The sequence below is a fragment of the Tupaia chinensis genome, unplaced genomic scaffold (genome assembly GCF_000334495.1).
Source record: "Tupaia chinensis unplaced genomic scaffold, TupChi_1.0 Scaffold000047_1, whole genome shotgun sequence".
Taxonomy (NCBI): Eukaryota; Metazoa; Chordata; class Mammalia; order Scandentia; family Tupaiidae; genus Tupaia; species Tupaia belangeri.
Window position 1 is genome coordinate 5738315 of NW_006159505.1, and position 19257 is coordinate 5757571.

Sequence of the window (19257 nt, forward strand, 5' to 3'; positions counted from 1 at the left end):
CCCCCCCCAGGGCTGCAGAGATGGCTCCGAGAACCATGTGCACAACAGTACAACAGGTGCCTGGTCCCTGTGTGGCTCCTGCTCTGTCACTTCAGTGCCCACCCTCTGAGAGTGCAGACCCCACTGCTCTTGGGGCAAATCTGGATTTTCATGCATGAGGATTTCCTTAAAGTGAGGTTTACCTGACCACAGTAACTTCCACTGCCCCATTATATTTTCCCTCCACTGACCTTTTCTGGCCAGCTGCTGGGGTCACAAAAAGAGGCTCAGAACCTGCCTGCCCTCAGGAAGCCTGCGGCCTGTAGGGAGAGGCCAACACAGGGCCACACCTGCAGTACAGTCAGTGCCAGACAGCGCGGCCCAAGGGCCGAGGGGCTGGGGGCGTGGAAGCCAAATCCCAGTTTGAGTTCTGGTCTCCTTGTGTCTGGTCTCCTTGTGTGGGCCCCCATGGACCCACACACATGCTCATGGGTTCTCAGGATGTACACAGAAGTACACATGCAGAGGGCCACACTGCTCGCCTAGACCAAACACCCATTTTACAGATAAAGAAACTGAGGCCCCAAGAGAAAATCCACAGGCCTCAGGTAGGCCACATGGAAAGTCAGTGGAGGAACCAAGGCCTTGCCTCTGTCCCCAGGTGTCCATGGTTGTCCTGCACCCTGCATGAAAACACACAGCCATGGCACTCTGCATAGACATGCCTGAAGATGCTCGCTCCTCACACTGCTGAGTCCCACACAGCCTGGCATGGTCCTTCCACAGCCTGTCACTTGGTTCTCATGACGGCGTGGGGGTAAGAGTAATGGACCCTATTTCACATTTCAGCCACAGGAGACAGAAAATATTTGGTCCAAGGTTGTACAGGTAGGGACAGGCTGTGGCACCTGCCAAAGCCAAGTCCACACACCCCGACATCGTTTACATAGCTCCTTCTTTACCCCCCCGCCAATGCACACACACATATATATGCACACATACACACACACACACACACACACACACACACATGCAACCATGCCCCCCAAACGGACCATAGTCCCCATACCCTCCAGTTCAAAGTTCTAGTGCCAGCTTCCTCCCCAAAGGGCTCTTTGGAAGAAGGACAAGTTTGTTTAGGCTTAACCTGCCCCCTCAGCTGCCCAGCCCTTTCCCTTGGCTGGGAAGATGAATTCTGCTCTGAGATCACCTGGGACATCTGGTGAGTGCCCTCTGACACTGGGAGCCAGTCGACTCAGCTGTGCATTTCTAGTTCTTATTTGTTTTTCCCTATAAGAGAGAAGTCTCATTTTCTTGAGAACCAAGGAATTTCCTCCTCTTTCCCCCATCCTGAGATTCGGGGAGCTCAAGGCCTGGAGTCTGTGCACGGTGCTCATGGACACCCAAAGGTTTAGGCTGGCCCTGAGAGGAGGAACAGGGTCAGGGGCAGCAGCCTTTGAGAGTTTCCTGTGGGCCAAGAGTTCCGTTAGAAATACTCAGATTCTCTGAGTGCCCATTTTAGAGATGACAACACAGGGGCTCCACGAGGGGAATGTGACGGGATAGGTGACTGAGCTGAGCCTGCAGCCCTCATCTTCCTGCTCTGGCTCCTGTCCTGCTGCTTCTGCCCAGGGCACCTGTACCACCCAGAGCAAACAACCCTCCTCCAAGCCCCAGGCACCTCAGCTGTACAATGGGGACCACATTCCCCAGTGGAATGGTCAGCTCTTATAATAATGACTTCTGCGTCAAAACAATTAGTCAAGAACAAAGCGCAGCAGGGGAGGAGGGAGCATTTCTATTTTTATTGTTTTGGGGTCAAGAGGCAAGCTCCCTCCTAGGATTCATGCAGGAACGACCGATTACAGTCACTTTCTGGAACTAATTAATGAGCACTCTTGCTTGGCCACCAGGGAGCTCAACTAGAGACTCCTCTGAAGGAAGTGGAGCAGGAAGGGGCTCGGGAGTCTAGGCTCGAGAGTCCCTGGCCAGTTGGTTGCAGGCACCTGCCTGCTCCATTGTTCTCCTCAGGGCCCAGCCAAGGCCTTCCCTGGGCTCCAGGTCCCACCTCTGCCCCGGCGGGCTTTGGCAAAGGCCACCTTGATTTCTTGGTTTATAAGTTCCTTCCAGGGGTCTCTGAAGAAAAAGGGAAAGTAAGAATCATAACTATCACACCCAGAACAATGGTCGTGGGCATTTAGGGCCCGACCTGCTGGCCAGTGGTCCCTTTGCTTCTTTTGTTTCTCCTGATCCCTGCAGCAGCCCTGCAGAGTAACCACTGCCCTCCTGAATTTGGCACTGTAGAACCCTGAGGCTCAGAGAGGGAAAGTGTCTTTCCCAGTGTCACACAGCTGCTGAATGACCTACATGCATGGCTTTGGGTCCAGTGGCTGTCTGGGAGATCAGGAATAAGCCCCAGCTCTGTCCCTTACTCAGGAGGGATGAGCAGCGGTAAAGTGAGGGGCTCTGTGATTTTCGAGGTGTTATGCAAACTGAGGGTCAGACCCAGGACTCCTGCTCCCCCCACACTTTTACCTTCTCATGTGTTCCCTTCCACAGGCTCTTGGAGTGGGGCAGGGCTGGGTTATTGTCTTTCCACAAGGCCCTGAAAGAGGGCTCAGAGCCTGCCTGCCCTCAGGAAGTCCTTGGTCTGTAGGGAGACACAGGGCCACAGGGCCACCTAAGTGCAGTCAGGGCCTCCCGGCCACCTGGCAGGGGAGCCTGGTAAGCAGACGAGAAGAGGGAGAAGGATCTTTCATGGAGCGTCTCTGATGGGAGGCATGTTTTGGGCTGGTGGCCAGGCCAGGCCATGGTGAGGGGACAGCCACTTTTGTCTCTTCCCCGAATCTCCATTGGCCTCCTCAAACATCCCTAAATATTAGGTTGTCAGAAAAGTCATGACGTATTTTTCTATGTTTTTCTGTGCAAAAAAGCATCATGACCTTCCCGATGACCCAATAGAAAGATACTTTCTGCAGGTGAGGGAAACACATGGGTAAGACTAAATGCATCTGTAGAAAACTTGGCTTTAGAAAAAAAAACAGACTAGGGGGCTAGCAGGTTGCATGGTGGTTAGGGTGCTAGATTCCTACATGGCTGACCACAGTTCAAGTCTCAGACCTGGTGGCTTGAACATCATGCCAGGCATGTGTGTGGGCATGCCCAAAATCTCAGAAGGAGAATGGAGAATGGATTGCGGTGTGGCCATCCTCCCCAGGGGGTGAGCTCTCACTTTCCCTTTCATTGTCTCTCTGGCAAGCACATGCACCCTATGGCAAACCACCCCCCCCAAAAAAAAAAAAGAAAGAAAGAAAGAAAGAAAGAAAGAAAGAAAGAAAGAAAGAAAGAAGAATCAGGCTATAGCATTCAAGTGCACATTTGCTAACTGCCTTGGAAGTGCAGCTCCAAGGCTAGTCCCCATGCAGTGCTGGCAGCCTGAGCACGCCCTGCAGAGTCTCTGTCTGTCTGTCTGTCTGTCTGTGATCTCATCTCTAGACCATCTGAGGGACATGTGGTGGTGTTTCCATGTGCACGCATACCTGGTGCCCATTATGGCATAGTGTACGTGTACCTGTGTGTGGGTGTGGGTGTATGTGAATGTGTGTGTGCTCACAAGCCCCTGCAAGCTCACATGTAGGGCCTGAGTACAGAGGTCCTCCCCTGCCTGCCTGGAGGTCTAGGAGGAGCTCACTGCGACAGATCTCTGCTCTCCTCCATGCCTGAACCAAGAAGAAGATGAAGACGTTGCCAGTCCTTTCTTAAATTTCTGTTCAGGAGTGGCAATGTCATTGGCTAATGGGGCTCTGGGTGACAAAGGGCTGCCTGATCTGCTGGTTCCCAGTTTTGGGATGGGGTAACCAGGAGGGCTAGGAGCCCAGTTTCCCACAGTGCCCTCAAGGACAGAGCCAGGCTGGGGACATGGCAGGATGCCCTGAGTGCCAGGCAGAGAAGGACAGGTGTGCAGGTGCACCGATGTCCAGAGCTCAAGTGATCTCATGGGCGGGGAAAGCTCCATAAGCACATCAGTAAGAAGTCAGGTAGTAACGAGCACCATGGAGACTGCCACGTTGGGAGACAGATTGCAGGGTGGCAGCAGGGCCCCACTCGGAGTGTGCGAACAGAGCCACCTCCTGATTAAGGTGTCTTTAAGCAGAGATCTGCACAGGAAGGAGGTGCAAGGCATGGTGGGTACAGGGAACAGCAAGAGCAAAGGCCCCGAGGTGAGGAGACGCTAGTGTGCTGTGAGGAACAGCAATGGGGCCTGTGAACGGCAGAAGATGGCAAGAGAGACTGGACGGAGAGGCAGGCTCCGGTGGGACCACGCAGGACCCCAGTGAATGAGTGACAGAATCTGGGCTTTAACCTCAGAGCAATATAACAGCCAGGAACTTAACACCAGGGAACTTTCTTATCGATTGCTGGTGTTTTTAACAGATCGCTCTGGCCGCTGGGTGGAGAAGGATGGAAGCGGACCAGTAGGTGAGGGGAAAGTGGCCAGGAGACCCTCCAGTGGGCCAGGGGAGTGGTGAGAATGGCTAGGTCAGATGAGGGCATGGAGCCCGAGAAGCCAGAGGAGGTGGGGGTGTGATGGAGGCAGGGCTGCAAGTTGTATGCGTGTACATGCATGTGTGCGCACACCCGTGTGCATGCACGTACATCCATCTCTGAGCATATATGCACATTAGTGTTTTTGTGTGCAGGATCTGAGCCTTAGTGGGCACAGGGACTCTCTCCTGCCTGGAGGTCTGGAGTCTCTGTCTTGCTGACCACAGGGAAGTTTGATGGGGATGGGGTGGGGGGTGCCGGTGGAGAGGTAGAGGGGCCGAGGATAGTGTGAGGCTTCTGACTGAGGAGCAAGGTTGTGGACAAGCAGAGGTCTCTGGAGGAAAACCAGGTTTCAGTGGTGGGTGGACCTTTGGGGCTGGGGGTGGCGAGAGCCTCAGAAGGAATCACTGAGGGGCAGCCCAGCATGCAGAAGGGAGGTAGAGGGTGTCCTCAGCATCAGGACTATGGGGGAGGCCCCATGGAGGAGCGCAGTGAAACCCCAGCACCTGGGCGAGGAGGGAGAGCTGGCTTCCTGGGAGAACGAGTTGAGGAGAGGTTCGAGGAGGCGGAGGCAGGAGGAACATGTTTCTAGGAAGAGGACAGGCAGAGGGGAAGGCGCCTAGCTGTCCAGCTGAGAACTAAAACTGCCCATGGATCCTGTGACATGGACAGGGGCCACATGGGTGACTTTCCTAGGAGCCTCCTGGGCCAGGTGGGGGTGGAAGTCAGACTGTGGGCTGGGCTGGGGAGAGTGTGGGTGGGAGGAAGTGAGGATGGGACAGCAGGCAGTCTTTTGAGAAGTATAGGCCAAGTGAGAGACTGAGTGGGAGTGTGGGGCCAGAGGGGCCCATAGGCATGGAGGTGAGAGACAGAGTCGGTGTGTGGGTCCAGAGGGACCAATAGGCGTGGAGGTGAGAGACCGAGTGGGTGTGTGGGGCCAGAGGGGCCCATAGGTGTGGAGGAGAGAGACGGAGTGGGTGTGTGGAGCCAGGGGGGCCCATAGGTGTGGAGGAGAGAGACGGAGTGGGTGTGTGGGGCCAGGGGGGTCCATAGGTGTGGAGGAGAGAGATGGAGTGGGTGTGTGGGGCCAGAGGGAGCTCGCTGGACAAGGCTCAGAGGCTGACATACCAAGGGAGGCCACAGGGAGGAGCGCTGGAGCAGCAGTCCTCAGAAGGAAAGGGGAGGGGGCCACAGCCAGGCCTGTTCTCAGGATGGGGGCTGCCTTGGCACAGGGGCGGAGAACTGGATGCTCAGAAAACAGACCTCTAGCCTGAAATATTCTGGGCTTATGCAGATACCCAAGATCAGACTGCTAGAGGCCTAGAGACGGGATTGTGGCCTGACCTGACCCTGTGGAGGGCATGCCCCATGTTTCTTCTCACATGCTTGTGCACATGCTCTATCATGGACATAAAAAAATGATCAGAGCAGCCGAAAGGACCTCAGGAGAGGGACCTGCCATGGTCACACCATCCAGAGCCTGCAGTGGGGGTCCACCTCTGCCCCAGACCCAAGCCCTGTTCTCACACCCTGTCATCTACAGAGGTGAGGGGCCTGGGCTGTGTGGAGGCCTCTCCACAAATACAAGCTGATTCTGCACACAGGAGGCTGGCATGTCCTTATAAAAGGGTGCCAGGTCAAAGGGCACGACCCCACGCCTGGCCTCTGGTTCAAGCCCTGATGTGGCCATGCTATGGGATCCCAGGCGGAGACTTGCCCATCCCTGGGCTCAGCCTCCCCATTGGTGGAATGAGCCACTGGCCTCTGTGGTCCCGGCACCTCTGTGGCAAGTGGCATCACTCATGACCCTGTCTCCCGGCCCTAGACTGTTGCTGCTTGGATGGACGGGAGTGGGGGAACAGCACGCTGGAGTGAAATGTTGTTGCACCTTCCCCAGCGTGTCCTCGGTGAGTGATATTTATCCTAAGGCAAGAGCCACCCAGACAGGGACAAGTTCCACCTCACGTGACCTCTCAATGTGGGTGTCCTTTTATCTAAGAACTCCTTGTCTGTGGAAATAGTGTGAATAGCAAATTGCAATAATATTTACCAAATTGTTCCCCGTAGTCAGTTCAGAACGGAAAGTTCTACACGCTAAGCAGTGAAAGATTAAGCAAACTGTGATGTGCCCACATGTCGCAGACCCGACGCGGCCATGACAGGTCTGTTCTAAGGTGCTCTGAGCTATGTGGGAAGGTGCCCAGGACTGCAAGCTGAGCCCAGAGCAGGGCCCTAGGGTGCCCAGGTCAAATGCAGGAACCAGGCAGCAGCTACACTGAAGCGCAGCAGCCATCGTCAACCAGCAGTGGGAACGGGGGATTATGCAATCCTTAAAGAACTCTGTATTTTCCAAGTTTCCCATGAGAGTCAGGTAATTCTTTTATACTCAGGAAAACAAATACAAACGTTGAAACAAAAAAGTCCAAACTTTGGGGAACTGCCCCCCTTTCCTGCTTACTTACCCCGGCTTGATGTCCAGAGGGGTGGGGAGGGCTCTGGGGAAACCTGCCTTCCCCGCCAGCCAGTAGGTCTCCTCAATGCCCTTTCCCTGGAATAGAGAGAGGGAAGGGGGGTAGAGAGGGCCTTCCCCAAGCAAACCTTGTCCAGCTGAAGGGCAGAGAGTCACCTGATGCCCACAGTTCAACACAGCCCAGTCAGAACCTGGGGGCCTGGCTCAGCTCTGCCTTTGGCTAGCTGTGTGACTTTGGTCAACTTCCTTTACCTCTTTGCGCCTCAGTTTCCTCAGTACCTTGTAAAGTTACTGTGAGGGTTAAATAAGTTAATATTGATCTGTGAGGGCTAGCCCTGTCGCCTAGTGGTTAAGGGAACCGGATCCTACATGGTCAACTGCAGTTCAAATCCTGGCCCCGGTGCCTTAAAAAGCATGTTGGGTGCAGGTTTGTGGATGCACCAAACTCTCAACAAGATGGTGAAAGGGAGGAGAAGGGATCGTGGCTTGACACACTGCCCTCTCTCTCTCTCTCTCTCTGGCAAGCACACATGGCCTTTGTAAATCAGAAAAAAAAATCTATTAGAGAAATAAATAAAGAAGGAATCGTGAACCCATGACTAGCAGGTCTGGAATACTCAGAATACTCAGATCTCAGGATTCTGTGACCTACGAGTCCCTCCAACCTTTGCTGTTAAAGCGCTTGGTCACCTCCCCATGCTGGGCACATAGCTGCCTGCCCGATGGGTTAGGGGCAGGAGGGACCCTGGGGTCAGATCTGGCTGGTCTAGGCCAGGGCTTTAAGAGATGGATATTGCCCCTCAGAGCCCTAGGCCAGTTCACGTGCCTCCCCCTTTACTCCTCTCTGCAGCCCTTTCTGTCACCAGAGTCCTCTGTCCCTCAGGACACCCAGCCCCTTCATCCCTACCAAGACACGCCTGCCTTGACTCGCTCCAGCTCGCTTTCCTGTAACCGCAGCCCCCAAGAGCACAGTGTTCCACGTAAGCCGGCTTTTAGGGCTGCGTGACCACAGCTTCCTGCCTCTCTGGCCTGCACCCTCCTGCTCTCACATCCCTAGTGTGATGAAGCAGGTCCCAGGGAGCACACTGCTTCTGGGACCCTGACAGCCATGGACTCCAGGCCTGGCTCTTTCTGAGGACTGGAGGCATAGAGGGGGTGGGACAGGGAAAAAGTCACTCACGGGGTGCCGTGCCATTGCCTTATCGGACATGAACATCAGAATCGCACAGGTCGTGGACTTGTCTCTGCCTCACGGTGCCTGTGGGCTAGGACCCCCAGTGTCACACTGTGACAGCAGAGGGTTGGACATGGGACTGTCAGGTGCTCAGAGAAGGTTATATGGTCCCTGATTGGGGAAGGGAGTGGGAAAGGGGTGATGTCTGAGTTGAGGTTCTGAGGGCTGAGTAGGAGCCCAACAGGGCTATGGAGAAGACACGGTTCGATGGTTTGGGGTCATTGAACCTGGGTTATAAGCCCTGTGATGTCGACAAGTCACTTTGCCTCCATAGTTGAGTCTCTTCGCCATAGAGGGGCGACCACACCGCTGTTATCACTGTTCTGAGCGAGCCATGTGTTAACGTGTGCTGTGCACTCCCAAGCTACACAGGTAGGTCACAGTAGCAGTGACAGTGACTTCTCTGGCCCAGCCCTTGTTCTCACAGGGAGCCAGTGGTTCCTGGGAAGGAGTGTGTCCTTGGACTCCAGGGAGCAGAGTCCCTGCAGGGTACCTCTCCAGCTCTAGGCAGCCACATGGGCCAGACAGGACTCTCCCCACTGCTCACAGCCACTGGGCGTTTGGAGGCTTCCCTCACCATGATGGGAACATTCTCGCACCTTCAGCTCAGTCGGACCTCTGAGGACGACTTCGTAACCTTCATCGAGGCTGAGCAGCGTCCGCACTGTGCTTCGGCTGACGTGAATTCTGTAAGCTGGGGAGAAAGCAGCAATCCGGTCACCACCTGGTGGTGGCATCCCTAATGTCTGATCAAATCAGTGACCGCCTACAACTCCCAGCCCCACAATTATGATTTATGTAATACCCTGCTCTGGCCCTCTGGTCTCTCTTAGAGAGTTGATCACTGAAAGAGACGCCAAGGAAAAGCAAATTCTATGGTGGGTGATAAGAGGGACTCAGGCTGAAGTCAGAACCGTTAGGAGCACAGTTCGTACTTGCAGGAAAGGCTCTGAGGCTGACTCAGAGAAGATAAGCAATTTGTCTTTTTGCTTTAAGAGCAGGACTCCCTGGTAGGGCTGCCGTCCCCGGTTATGCAGGCCGTGCACTGAACGGTACCAGGTAGCCCACAGCACTCGTGGCCCCAATCCCTGGGGCTTCAGCATTTCCTCTGCTCGGACCAAGCCATCAGAGTAGCTCCTGCTGCCAGCAAGACTGCAACGTGGGGCTGCCTGCATGGTGTCGGGGCTGCCCAGCATAACGGGAGCCAGACCACAGCCAGGGAAAAACACAAGGAAACGGGCTTCTCGGTGTTCAGTGGGGAGCTAAAACCGAGGGTATGAGCGTTCTGCTCCAGGACAGCAGGTGAGCCAGTTGCAGTGCCAGCGCTGGGACCAGCTTTTCTGTTTCTTGAGTCATTGTTTTCTCTTCTTCCCTCGTAGGACCTCACAAAAACAAACAGACAAACAGGCAAACCTGCAAAGTTGGAAGAACTGGTAACGTGTCATCTCCTAGATGCTTAATGGACCACCAGGGCACGCTGCCACCAGGTGGTGGTTTGCGGAGGAAATACTACTCTAAGTCACCAGGCTGCACAGGTTATTATGAGCCTGGCACCCCCAGGTAGGATAGAAGGATGAGACACTCACGCAGCCCTGTGGACTCCATCCGGGATGCAGTGTTGACAGTGTCCCCAAAGAGGCAGTATCGAGGCATGGTGAGACCCACGACCCCTGCCACACAGGGCCCTGAAATCCAGATGTGCTTGGTGAGATCCAGCAGATTCTGGACCGAGAGAGGTCCCTATGACAGCCTCGCCCTTTTCCACCCCCACTGCTGTTCCTGTCTACACATCCTGAGTGCCAGTGAGGGGCGGGTGAGGGGATGGCGCTATTCGAGCTTCCAACAACCCCAGGGAGGAGATGCCATTGTGCTAGGCTGGGTTGGGGTGGGGGACACAGATAAGACAGAGCCAGTCCCTGCTCTGGGGTGCTCCTGGGGGAGGGGGGCGAGGGAGGTGTGTCACTGTGTTCCATGCTGTGAAGAGGGCAGCACTGCGCCAGCCAGCCCGGAGGACGACCTGTAACCCAATCCAGGAGACTTCCTGAAGGGGGCAATGCAGGAGCCATGCCTGGAAGCACGACAGAAGGAATGGGCAGGGGCCTGCAGGGGCACAGTTGTAGGGGCAGAGCCTGTGGGTCTGTGAGGACCACGAGCAGCACCGTCTGGGTGGAGGGCCCGGGGTGGCGGGGAAGATGAGGTTGGTGGGGTTAGCGAGGGCAGTGCGGGGTGGGAGCGGCGAGTGTGGACTCCATCAGAGGCTCTGTGGCCTCTCTCCCAGGCCTGTTTGTCTCCCCAAACATTTAGCTTCCTGCCTCTCCCATCAGACTACCACCTGCTCAACACGGACTCCTCAAAACATCCCCAACAGACACTGACAAGTGAAAATCAAAATAGGTATGTGAATCTAAGCATCGGAGTGTTTGGTTTGTAATGTATTAGAACCTTAAAATAATAGAAGAAAAAAAAGAACCAATGTTTTTCTATCGCAGAGGCTTAGAATTTTAGAAATCCAGAAGTGAGCCACTGGGGGCATCTAGATCGTTGGTCACTGAGAGAGGTGCCCCGGGGGGAGGGGTAGTGACTGCTGTGGCCCATCCCCTCATGCCCCCCAGTCTACCTGAGCATCACGCCCGCCCCAGCCCGTACCTGAGTGCAGGCCGGCCCTGATGCGCACAGGCACGTCGGGCGCATGCCTCATCCGGAAGTCACCCACAGAACTGAGGATGTCCAGGGCCATGTTGGCGATCTCAGCCGCATGCCGGCTCCCATTGCGCCGCGGTAGCCCCGACGCCACCATGTAGGCATCCCCAATGGTCTCCACCTAGAAACCGCTGTCTTCAGGCTCCAGCTCCAGCATGGCCTGCCCCACGCCTCTCCACACAGAAGCCGCTCAGGAAGCCCTGACCCTCAGCACGGAGGGGTCTCTGGCCCACAGTACCATCTCCACCAGGCCTCCAGTCCTGGGCACCAGAGCCACCATGGGTCCCGTGCATTTCAGACCTCTTTGTCCACATCACAGGCAGCCTGGGCCTTGAGCTCCCTGGCAGCAGACTTAGGTCCCCCACCTCACAGGGCCACAGGGGAGGAGCGCACATATGTAGGTTTGGGAATCAGACAGATGTGGGTTCAGACATCACCTCCGCCCTTCGCCTAGGCGGGCCACTCCAGCTGTGTGAGCCTTGGCGTCCTTTTACGTGGAATGAGTATGAAAGTACTTAAAGACCCAGGCCTGTCTGTGCCAAATGGATGGATGCTGCTGCTGGCTTCTGGCTCCATACCACCATGGTTTGGAGAAGACAGACTCCCAGAACCTCCTAACTGGAAGGGAATTCGATGGCCACCCACCAAAGCTGCCTCTCCCTCCCCTCCCCCCCAGTGGCTGTCCTTGCCTGCTCACAACTCTGGAGAGAGGAAGGTCTCCCCCTCCTTTTTTTTTTTTTCAGAGAGAGATTTTTTTCTATAGGGCACATGCATTCACCAGAGAGACAAGGAAAGACAGAGAGAAAAGAAGTGAGAAATCACCCCTCATGGGTGTTGGCCACACTGCTATCCTTTCTCTTCCATTCTCCTCTTGGGATTTTTGACACACGCACGCACATGCCCAGTGTGAGTTTTAAGCCACCAGGTCTGGGACTTGAAACACAGTTGACTACGTGGGAGTCCCAGTGACACAATCCTTATGCCATCTGTTGGTCCCAGCCTTTCCCTCTTAAGGTAACCACTTAGTTCTGCTTTTCAGAAGCTGAGGCAAGTTGAACCTGCCTCTCTGACCAGTTCCAGTTCTACCTCCTGAGCTCCATCTACACGCCTTTCCTAAGCATCTCCCCTGTTCCGAAGGCTATTCCAGCTGCTGGGGACACAGATGTTAATGAAGCGTGGTCTCCTCTGCCACAGGCCAGGCCTGCCAAGGGGAAGAAGGTGACTCGGCCTCCAGTCTTCCCCACTGAAGGCTGAAGAGCCCGGGCTCTGGGCTGCACCTCCTGAGCAGCACATGCTGGCCCACTGCTCGGGGAGCAGAGCCTCCCCTCGGCTGGACATCTCTGTGCCCACTGAGTTCCTGGTGGACAGGCGTGATGACCATGTCGCCTTGCCGTAGGGGGCGCTATGTTTCAGTAAACCACTCGCACACAGCACTCGCAGATGGACAACGCCCGCATCCCTGCCTCTGAATCTCTCTTTCACCCGCACGGGAAAGTGACCTGCCCTACTTACCTGGCATCACAATCAATCACGGGTAAAAGCCACGTCACGGGCCTCCCTGACGTGCAGCTTTCTGGCTTATTTGCAGCCAGTTGTGCCTGGTTGCCCACCCTCTGGTCAAATGGGACACATCACTCTGCAGAGAGACGGCCTTGTTCACCTGAGCCCTCAGCGGTCCCTCCGTCTGGAAGTGCTTCCCTGTTTCTGTCCGTCAAAACCTCCATCCTCCAGGCCCAGCTCGCACTGGACTGAGCCTGCGACATCTAAACCATTGCCAGCTGAATGTTTCCCTCCTCGGGGCCTTGCTGCCCCTCCCTCCCTGTGGCTGGCTGCTATCACTGTCCGCCCAGCATCTGTGGACGGGTGGTGAGAGTGCTGGGGTTGGGACGGGGCTGTTCCCACTGTGCGCGCCATCCCCACCTCACCAGGGAGACATGAGAGGCCCTGGGCTTTCCCCTGCCACCTCTCTTCGCCACCGGAGGACCGATGCCCTATTTCAGAGGAGAGCTCGACAAAGGGCTGAGTGCTTCCTAAGCCCCACATGTCGTTTTCGCGAGCCCTGCTGCTCCAAACCCCTTATCCATACGAACTCAATAGCTCGTCACAAGAATTCCGAGGTAGCTGCTGTCACCCTTGCTACCTACAGACAGGAACTGCTGGTGGCGAAGTCACTCCCCCGGGTCTCACAGCACAATGGGGACGTGGATTTGAACATGGACGTCCAGCTCCAGACTCTGGACATTCTGCTGCCTTCCGAGGCTTGTGGCTTAGGCCCCCTCTCTCTGTCTTGTGTCTACCCCCTTGTCTGCCCTCAGGGGGAGGCCTTGGCACCTTACGGTGGTGAGTGGATGAACGCTAGCATTTGTGCTCACATTACTGGCACTGCAGAACAAGCCCAGACCCTTGTCATCCCTGTTTTATAACTGCGGAACCTGAGGCTCTTACCCGGGGGTCAGGGGTGGTTAGGCGGTGGCAGGGCAGGGACAAAGGCAGGACGCATTTCCAGGCCAGGGTGAGCCCTCTCCTCCCCACAGCTCTGGAGATGGCTCCACAGACACGCTCTCTCAGCAAGTACTGGGGGGAAGAGCAGACCCCTGCAGAACCAGGAAATGACTGCTGGCTATCTCCCAGCCCAGATGATTAAAGAGGCAGGGGCTGGTGTGAGTGATGAGAGGCGCTCACACCCATGAGGACGGCCCCTGCCTCCCCACATCTGGAGGGGCGTGCGCCCCGTGTTGTTCCATCTCCCTCTGCCAGAGAGACGCAGACTCCTGGCCAGAGTTCAGAGCAGATCAGGGGGTGCGATTCAGCGCTGGGAGGGCCAACCACATGTGTGAGGAAAGACAAGCAGGGGAAGAAGAGACAGGGCTAGGTGACTCAGAGCAGATCAAAGCCGTGGGACTCAGCCAGCCCAGAGAGGAATCTTTCTGGGGCCCAGGAGTGGGGAGCAGGCTGTTCCAGAGGCTTGAGATAAGGCCTTAGAACTGTGGGCCAGGCTGGGGACATGGCATCCTGACAGGAAAGTGGCATCCTTCGGTGGTGGGCTCAGGTCTCCATGGGCCAGGGCTGGGCAGTAGACAGGGCTCTTGGGGTGGACATAGCTGATACTTGTCCTGGCTCTACTGCCTGCCAGTTGTGTGACTTCAGGCAAGCCACTTCTGGGCCTCTGTGTCCTCATCTAGTTGACAGATATTTCCTGAGCACCTTCTGTGTTCGGACAGTGCCAGACCCTGGGACGGAGGCAGCTAGGGGGACCAGGACAGTGATGAGGCATTGCACAAGAACTAGCCACATCTGAGAGGGTGAGAAAGTACCCAGAGACCAGAGAGATGATAAAGAGGGAGCCAGGTGATGAGGGTCAGGGGAGGAATAGTGTCCAGGAGGGGGGACGGCTCATGCAGACACCTGGCAGCCACAAAGTGAAGCATGTGGAGGAATCCAGAGGTCTACACCATTGCCATGGCTGAGGATGCAGTTCAGAAGTAGGTGAGCCCACCTTCTGGAGGGCTTGTGGGCCACTATGACCTCTGGCTTTATCTGAGCAGGTCCATGTCACCAGGATAATGAGCCTCCCCGAAGAGGAGCCTTGGGATCTGAATACCCAAGGTCACATCTCAGCTTCACATCCCACCAGGAAGGTGCCATCCTACCAACCATAGAACTTCTATTGCCTCATTTCCCCATCTGTAAATGAGGGGCACTGTATGTACCTCATCCATTGTGTTTCTGATTGAATGGATTAATACATGTAAAGCACTTAATCCTAGCGTCCAGCATACAGGAGGCCCTCATAAGTGCTGGCAGAATGGTTGTTGGGACACTGTAAATAATGCTATTGGCAGACTGCCTGGCACCCCGAATAGGTAGCTCTGTCCTCTGAAACTTCCTCCCTTTCCACCCTAGCTGCAAGCCTTCCCTCTGCCTGTCTCCTTGAAGAGCTGTGGTTGGACAGGGACCAGTGGGTCAGGAGGGTGCTATGGCCAATGGAGCCTGAGTGTGGTTGTTTCCTGGGACCTCTCTCCCCGCCTTCTCCACCATGTCTAAGTTGCTCTGTGGTCCCAGCGTCTGAATCAGAATAAGGGGCAGGGCTGGCAGTGGAGAAAGTCCACACGGGAGGGTGGAGCTGAAGAGTGGTGGGCAGCAGGCCACTGAAGCTCAGTTTGCACACACTTCTCCATGGGAGATAGGATCCTCCCATCGTTTGTGAACCTGCCAGGACTGGGGTCATTACTCTAGTTCACAGTCAAGGAAACAGGCCCACTGAGGGGGAGACATTTGCCAGTGCCACACAGAAGCTGGTGTCCATGCTGGGGCTCAAACTCATGAAGTAGAAGTTCAAAGGGGCTGGATCACAGAGGGTCTAGATGGCTCTGCCAAGGCCCTGGCGTCCATCTTCTCCAGCCACCACAGCCTATCCAGAGTGCCTGCTCAAGCCTCAGACTGTAGCTTGTCAGTCCCCCAGGGCCTGCCTCAAGAGCCATGCCCAGAATGAACAATGCTGAGAAGACAGCACTTCCTCCAGGAAGACTTCCTGCTCTTCACACATCTATACCTTGCTGGTTGGGGTCCTCTCAGCCTCCTCTGCCAACTTTGATTATTGCTTTCCCTGAGTTTTTATCATTTGCTACAGGACCAAGAGTTCCCTGAGGTAGGTAAGAGGACCAAGAGCTCCTTAAGGGTAGGTAGGAGCTGACTCACCTGTCTGCACATGCCCAGCACAAGGCCATGCATAGAAGAGCTTGCCAAGAAAAAATGTTAAAGGGAAGGATGGTCAGGCAATGGACAAGTGGACACAGAGTCAACTAAATGCAGAATGTCCACACTCTCCACCTCTCCTGTGTCCACATCTATTGTGATGACTTTTCTCAGTGTCTCCCATCCTGAGGTGGCATTTACTTCCCCACCTCTTGAATATTGGCTAATCTTCTGCTTTGATCAATAGAATACATCAGAAATAGCAACATGCTTGATGCCCAGTTATATCTCAAGAGGCTCATGTACTCTGTTTCTTTCTCTCAGAACTCTACCATATAAACAATCTTAGGTTAGTTGGCAAGAAGCTGAGACTATGTGGACCAGAACTGCATTTCCTTGGCAAAGCTCCTGAGACACGAGAAAACCCAGCTAAAATCATCAGAGCTGCCTACCTTACCTATAACTGATCACAGATACATAAGTGAGTCCAAAGAACCTTCCAGGCCCATAAAAAATATGAACAATAATAAATGCTTATTACTTTATACTGTCAGGTTTGGGGGGTTATTTGTTACACAGCAATGACTAACTGACACAAATACATACGTAAGTGAATGGCAGTCAATGTACCACACAGATACAGTAGTTAAAGGAGAGATGGAATGGTGGCCCCCTGCTAGTCTTACCTTATACACATCATGGCTGCCCAGAACAGCATCAAACAGCGTGTAGAGGTCATTGAGCAGGCCCACCACCTCGATGGGCTCACTCAGGGCTGAGATGGTGGTGAAACCCACAATGTCACTGAAGTATATAGTAACCTGGTCAAAATACTCTGGCTCCACAGTTGTCCCCATTTTCAGAGCTTCGGCCACAGACCTGAAGGAAGAGTTAAGACCTGTAGTCAGAGTTTAAAAGTGAGAGGACTCCTTTTATGTAGTTTGGAGGTTAGGGAGGAATATTCAGAGGAAATCCTGAGTTGAGCATTGTGGAATCTGGGACAGGTCCACTGGTATGCTGGCCACTCTGGACCAAATACCTGTGCCTCTTGACATAACTTCCTGTGAAATAAGGGTGAGAGCACTGTCCCCTCTCTTTGCTCCAGAGTGTGAGAAAGCAGACACTAAACACTTCTGTGCCCAGCACAGTGTGTAGTGCATGACGAAGACTCTATATACTGTTGGCTACATAAACACAAATGGATGAACTGAATCAATTCATGGAACCCATATTTACCAAGCACCTACTCTGTTCCAGGTTCCATGCTCAGAGCTGAGGCCAGAACACACTCAAGTCTGGGGTCCACTCACAGAGGAAGCATCTGTGACAGTAACATTTCAGTCTTCTGTCTCTCTAGCTCCAGCTCCTCCGTCCGCTCCTGGACCAAGTCTTCCAGGTTCTGGGAATACTTCTCCAGCATCCGCAGCATGGAGTCAGCAACACTGGTTTTCTTGCCTTGATTGATGTTTTTGAACTGCAGAGAAACAACAATCTCAATTCATTCACGAAGGCCCTCGTGCCCAGCCCTCAGTGTGAGGGTCTGGGGCCATAGTAATGAAGCAGAAAATCCCTGCCTGGAAGAGCTGTACTCCAGTGAAAACAATCCCAGAGATAGCAGCTCTGACAAGGGAAAATGATGGTCATCTGGAAGGAAAACTGGGTTAATTCTGTACAGAGTGGGCAGGCAGGAAGGGCACTTTGTAAGGATGCTGTGTCCAGCATAGCATTACTGGTACAAACACATAACCCTATTGCATTGGTTCTTCCAACTACATGGTGGGATGGGCATTCTTTGTTCTCAAAAAAAAAGAAAAAAGACTTCCAATTGAAACAATGAGATGAGCAGATGTTTGTCAATGAACAATAAAGAGTGTCCAGACAGGTGTTGAGGGAGCAACAGGCAGCAGGCAGCCAGAGGAGAAGCCACGGGTGTCCTTGGGAAAGCTTCTCACCTTCCTGTCTCCCCATCTCAGCATCAGGAGAGGTACCCATTTCACAGACGAAAATTTGGACCTTGGAGTAACTGAACTCTAAGTGTTCACTATGAGGGTGGATTGATCTAGCTGTCAATTCATCCATGAAGGCCCAAGCGCCTGGCTCTTTGTGTGGGGGGGTCTCCTATTTCATATTTTACATTAAAAGCAAAGGTACAAACTTTAAATGTATGATAGCTATTGGCCCTGAGACACTAGAAAGCACATGAAGCTGACTACAAGGCTGCCTCTGCATAGAGGGCCACCATTTTATAGTGAAGAAACATAGGTGAAAAAGCTTGCCAAGGAGGCCACAGTGGTGGAACTGAATTTCAATTGGAAGTCTCTTTTTTGTTGTTTATTTGCTTCCTATAGGTCATGTGTGCTTGCTGGAGAGGGATACACAGAGAGAGACAGAAATGGAAAATGAGAAATCACCCGTTGTGGGGATGGCAATCTTACAGTCCATTCTCCTCCACGCACATCTCTGGATTTTAGGGATGCACACACATGCCTGGAATGATTTTCAAGTTGCTGGGTCTGGGACTTGAACTATGCAGTTGGCCATGTGTGATCCAGTCACTTTACCCTCCAAGCCATCTGCTGGCTCCTCAATTAGAAGTCTTTTATATATCAGGACCAGCAGTTAGTGTAATGGCTATGTCGCTGGACTCCCGTGTAGTCGACTGCGGTTTGAGTCCCGGACCCGGTGGCTTAAACTCACACTGGGCGTGTGTGCGTGAGTGCCCAAGATCCCGAGAGGAGAATGGAGGAGAAGGGATTGCGGCGTGGCTATCCCCCCTGGGGGGGTGATTTCTCATTTTCTGTCTCTCTGTTTCTGTCTGTCTGTCTGGTGAGCGCATGCGCCCTATAGCAAAAAAAAAAAAAAAAAAAAAGTCTTTTATATATCAGGTTGTTGGAAAAGTTGTGAGGTATGTTTTCTATATTTTTCTATGCAAAAATGTGTCATGATTTTCCAACAACCCAGTATTAAATTTATCACCAGTTATCTCACTGAATTGTTTTTCATTTAGAACGTGTTTTCCATGGATGGCCCAGGAACAAATCATAGGATCTGCAAACAACAATCATTTTCTTCTTCCTACCCAATATTCATTTTCTTGTCTAACTGCATTGGCTAGTAATTCCAGAAGAAAGTGAAATGAACATAAACCTTGGTCTTTTGACTTCAAGGTCAGTGCTTCCTCCTGTATCTCACTCCTCTCCTTGACAAGCTCATTCATTCATTCATTTATTCTTTCTTTAATTAGTTACCTCACTTGATAGTCTCAGCTTGCTGGAGAGTTAGACCAGGGTTAATTATCTTCCCAGGTAACATATAAGGAATCTGAGACTCCACGGAGCAATTAGCTTGTCCAAGGACAAATAGTAGGTAAGTGGCAGCACTGATGTGAATCCAGGCATCGTGTGTCTTGAGCTCCCTCAGTGTGGTGGGGTTCCTACCTTTTACATGCTGAATACATCATGGGCCCATCTCAGCCTACTTTGCCATGGAGCCTCAGACAGGGGTCTTTTCCCATAGTCTCCCCTCACTCCACACAAGACCTCTTCCCTCTGCTCACTGGTCATGACCATCTCTGATCCCCTAGGAAGACTCCAGGCTGGTGTTTCCAGAACCTGTTGCTCATCCTGTCTGTACT

The 19257-nt window shown here is 53.6% G+C and overlaps 1 protein-coding gene across 1 annotated transcript in view; it reads right to left on the reverse strand.

The window, feature by feature from the left end:
- Positions 1-19257, reverse strand: part of LOC102494681 (olfactory guanylyl cyclase GC-D) — a 67452-nt gene that overhangs the window by 11698 nt on the left and 36497 nt on the right. The window contains exons 14-20 of the mRNA XM_006141152.1: positions 16934-17097; positions 16310-16502; positions 10875-11049; positions 9815-9913; positions 8828-8922; positions 6987-7072; positions 2048-2115 (exon numbers count right to left, since the gene is read on the reverse strand). Coding sequence (XP_006141214.1) covers positions 2048-2115; positions 6987-7072; positions 8828-8922; positions 9815-9913; positions 10875-11049; positions 16310-16502; positions 16934-17097 — 880 coding nt within the window. The remainder of the gene's footprint in view (positions 1-2047; positions 2116-6986; positions 7073-8827; positions 8923-9814; positions 9914-10874; positions 11050-16309; positions 16503-16933; positions 17098-19257) is intronic.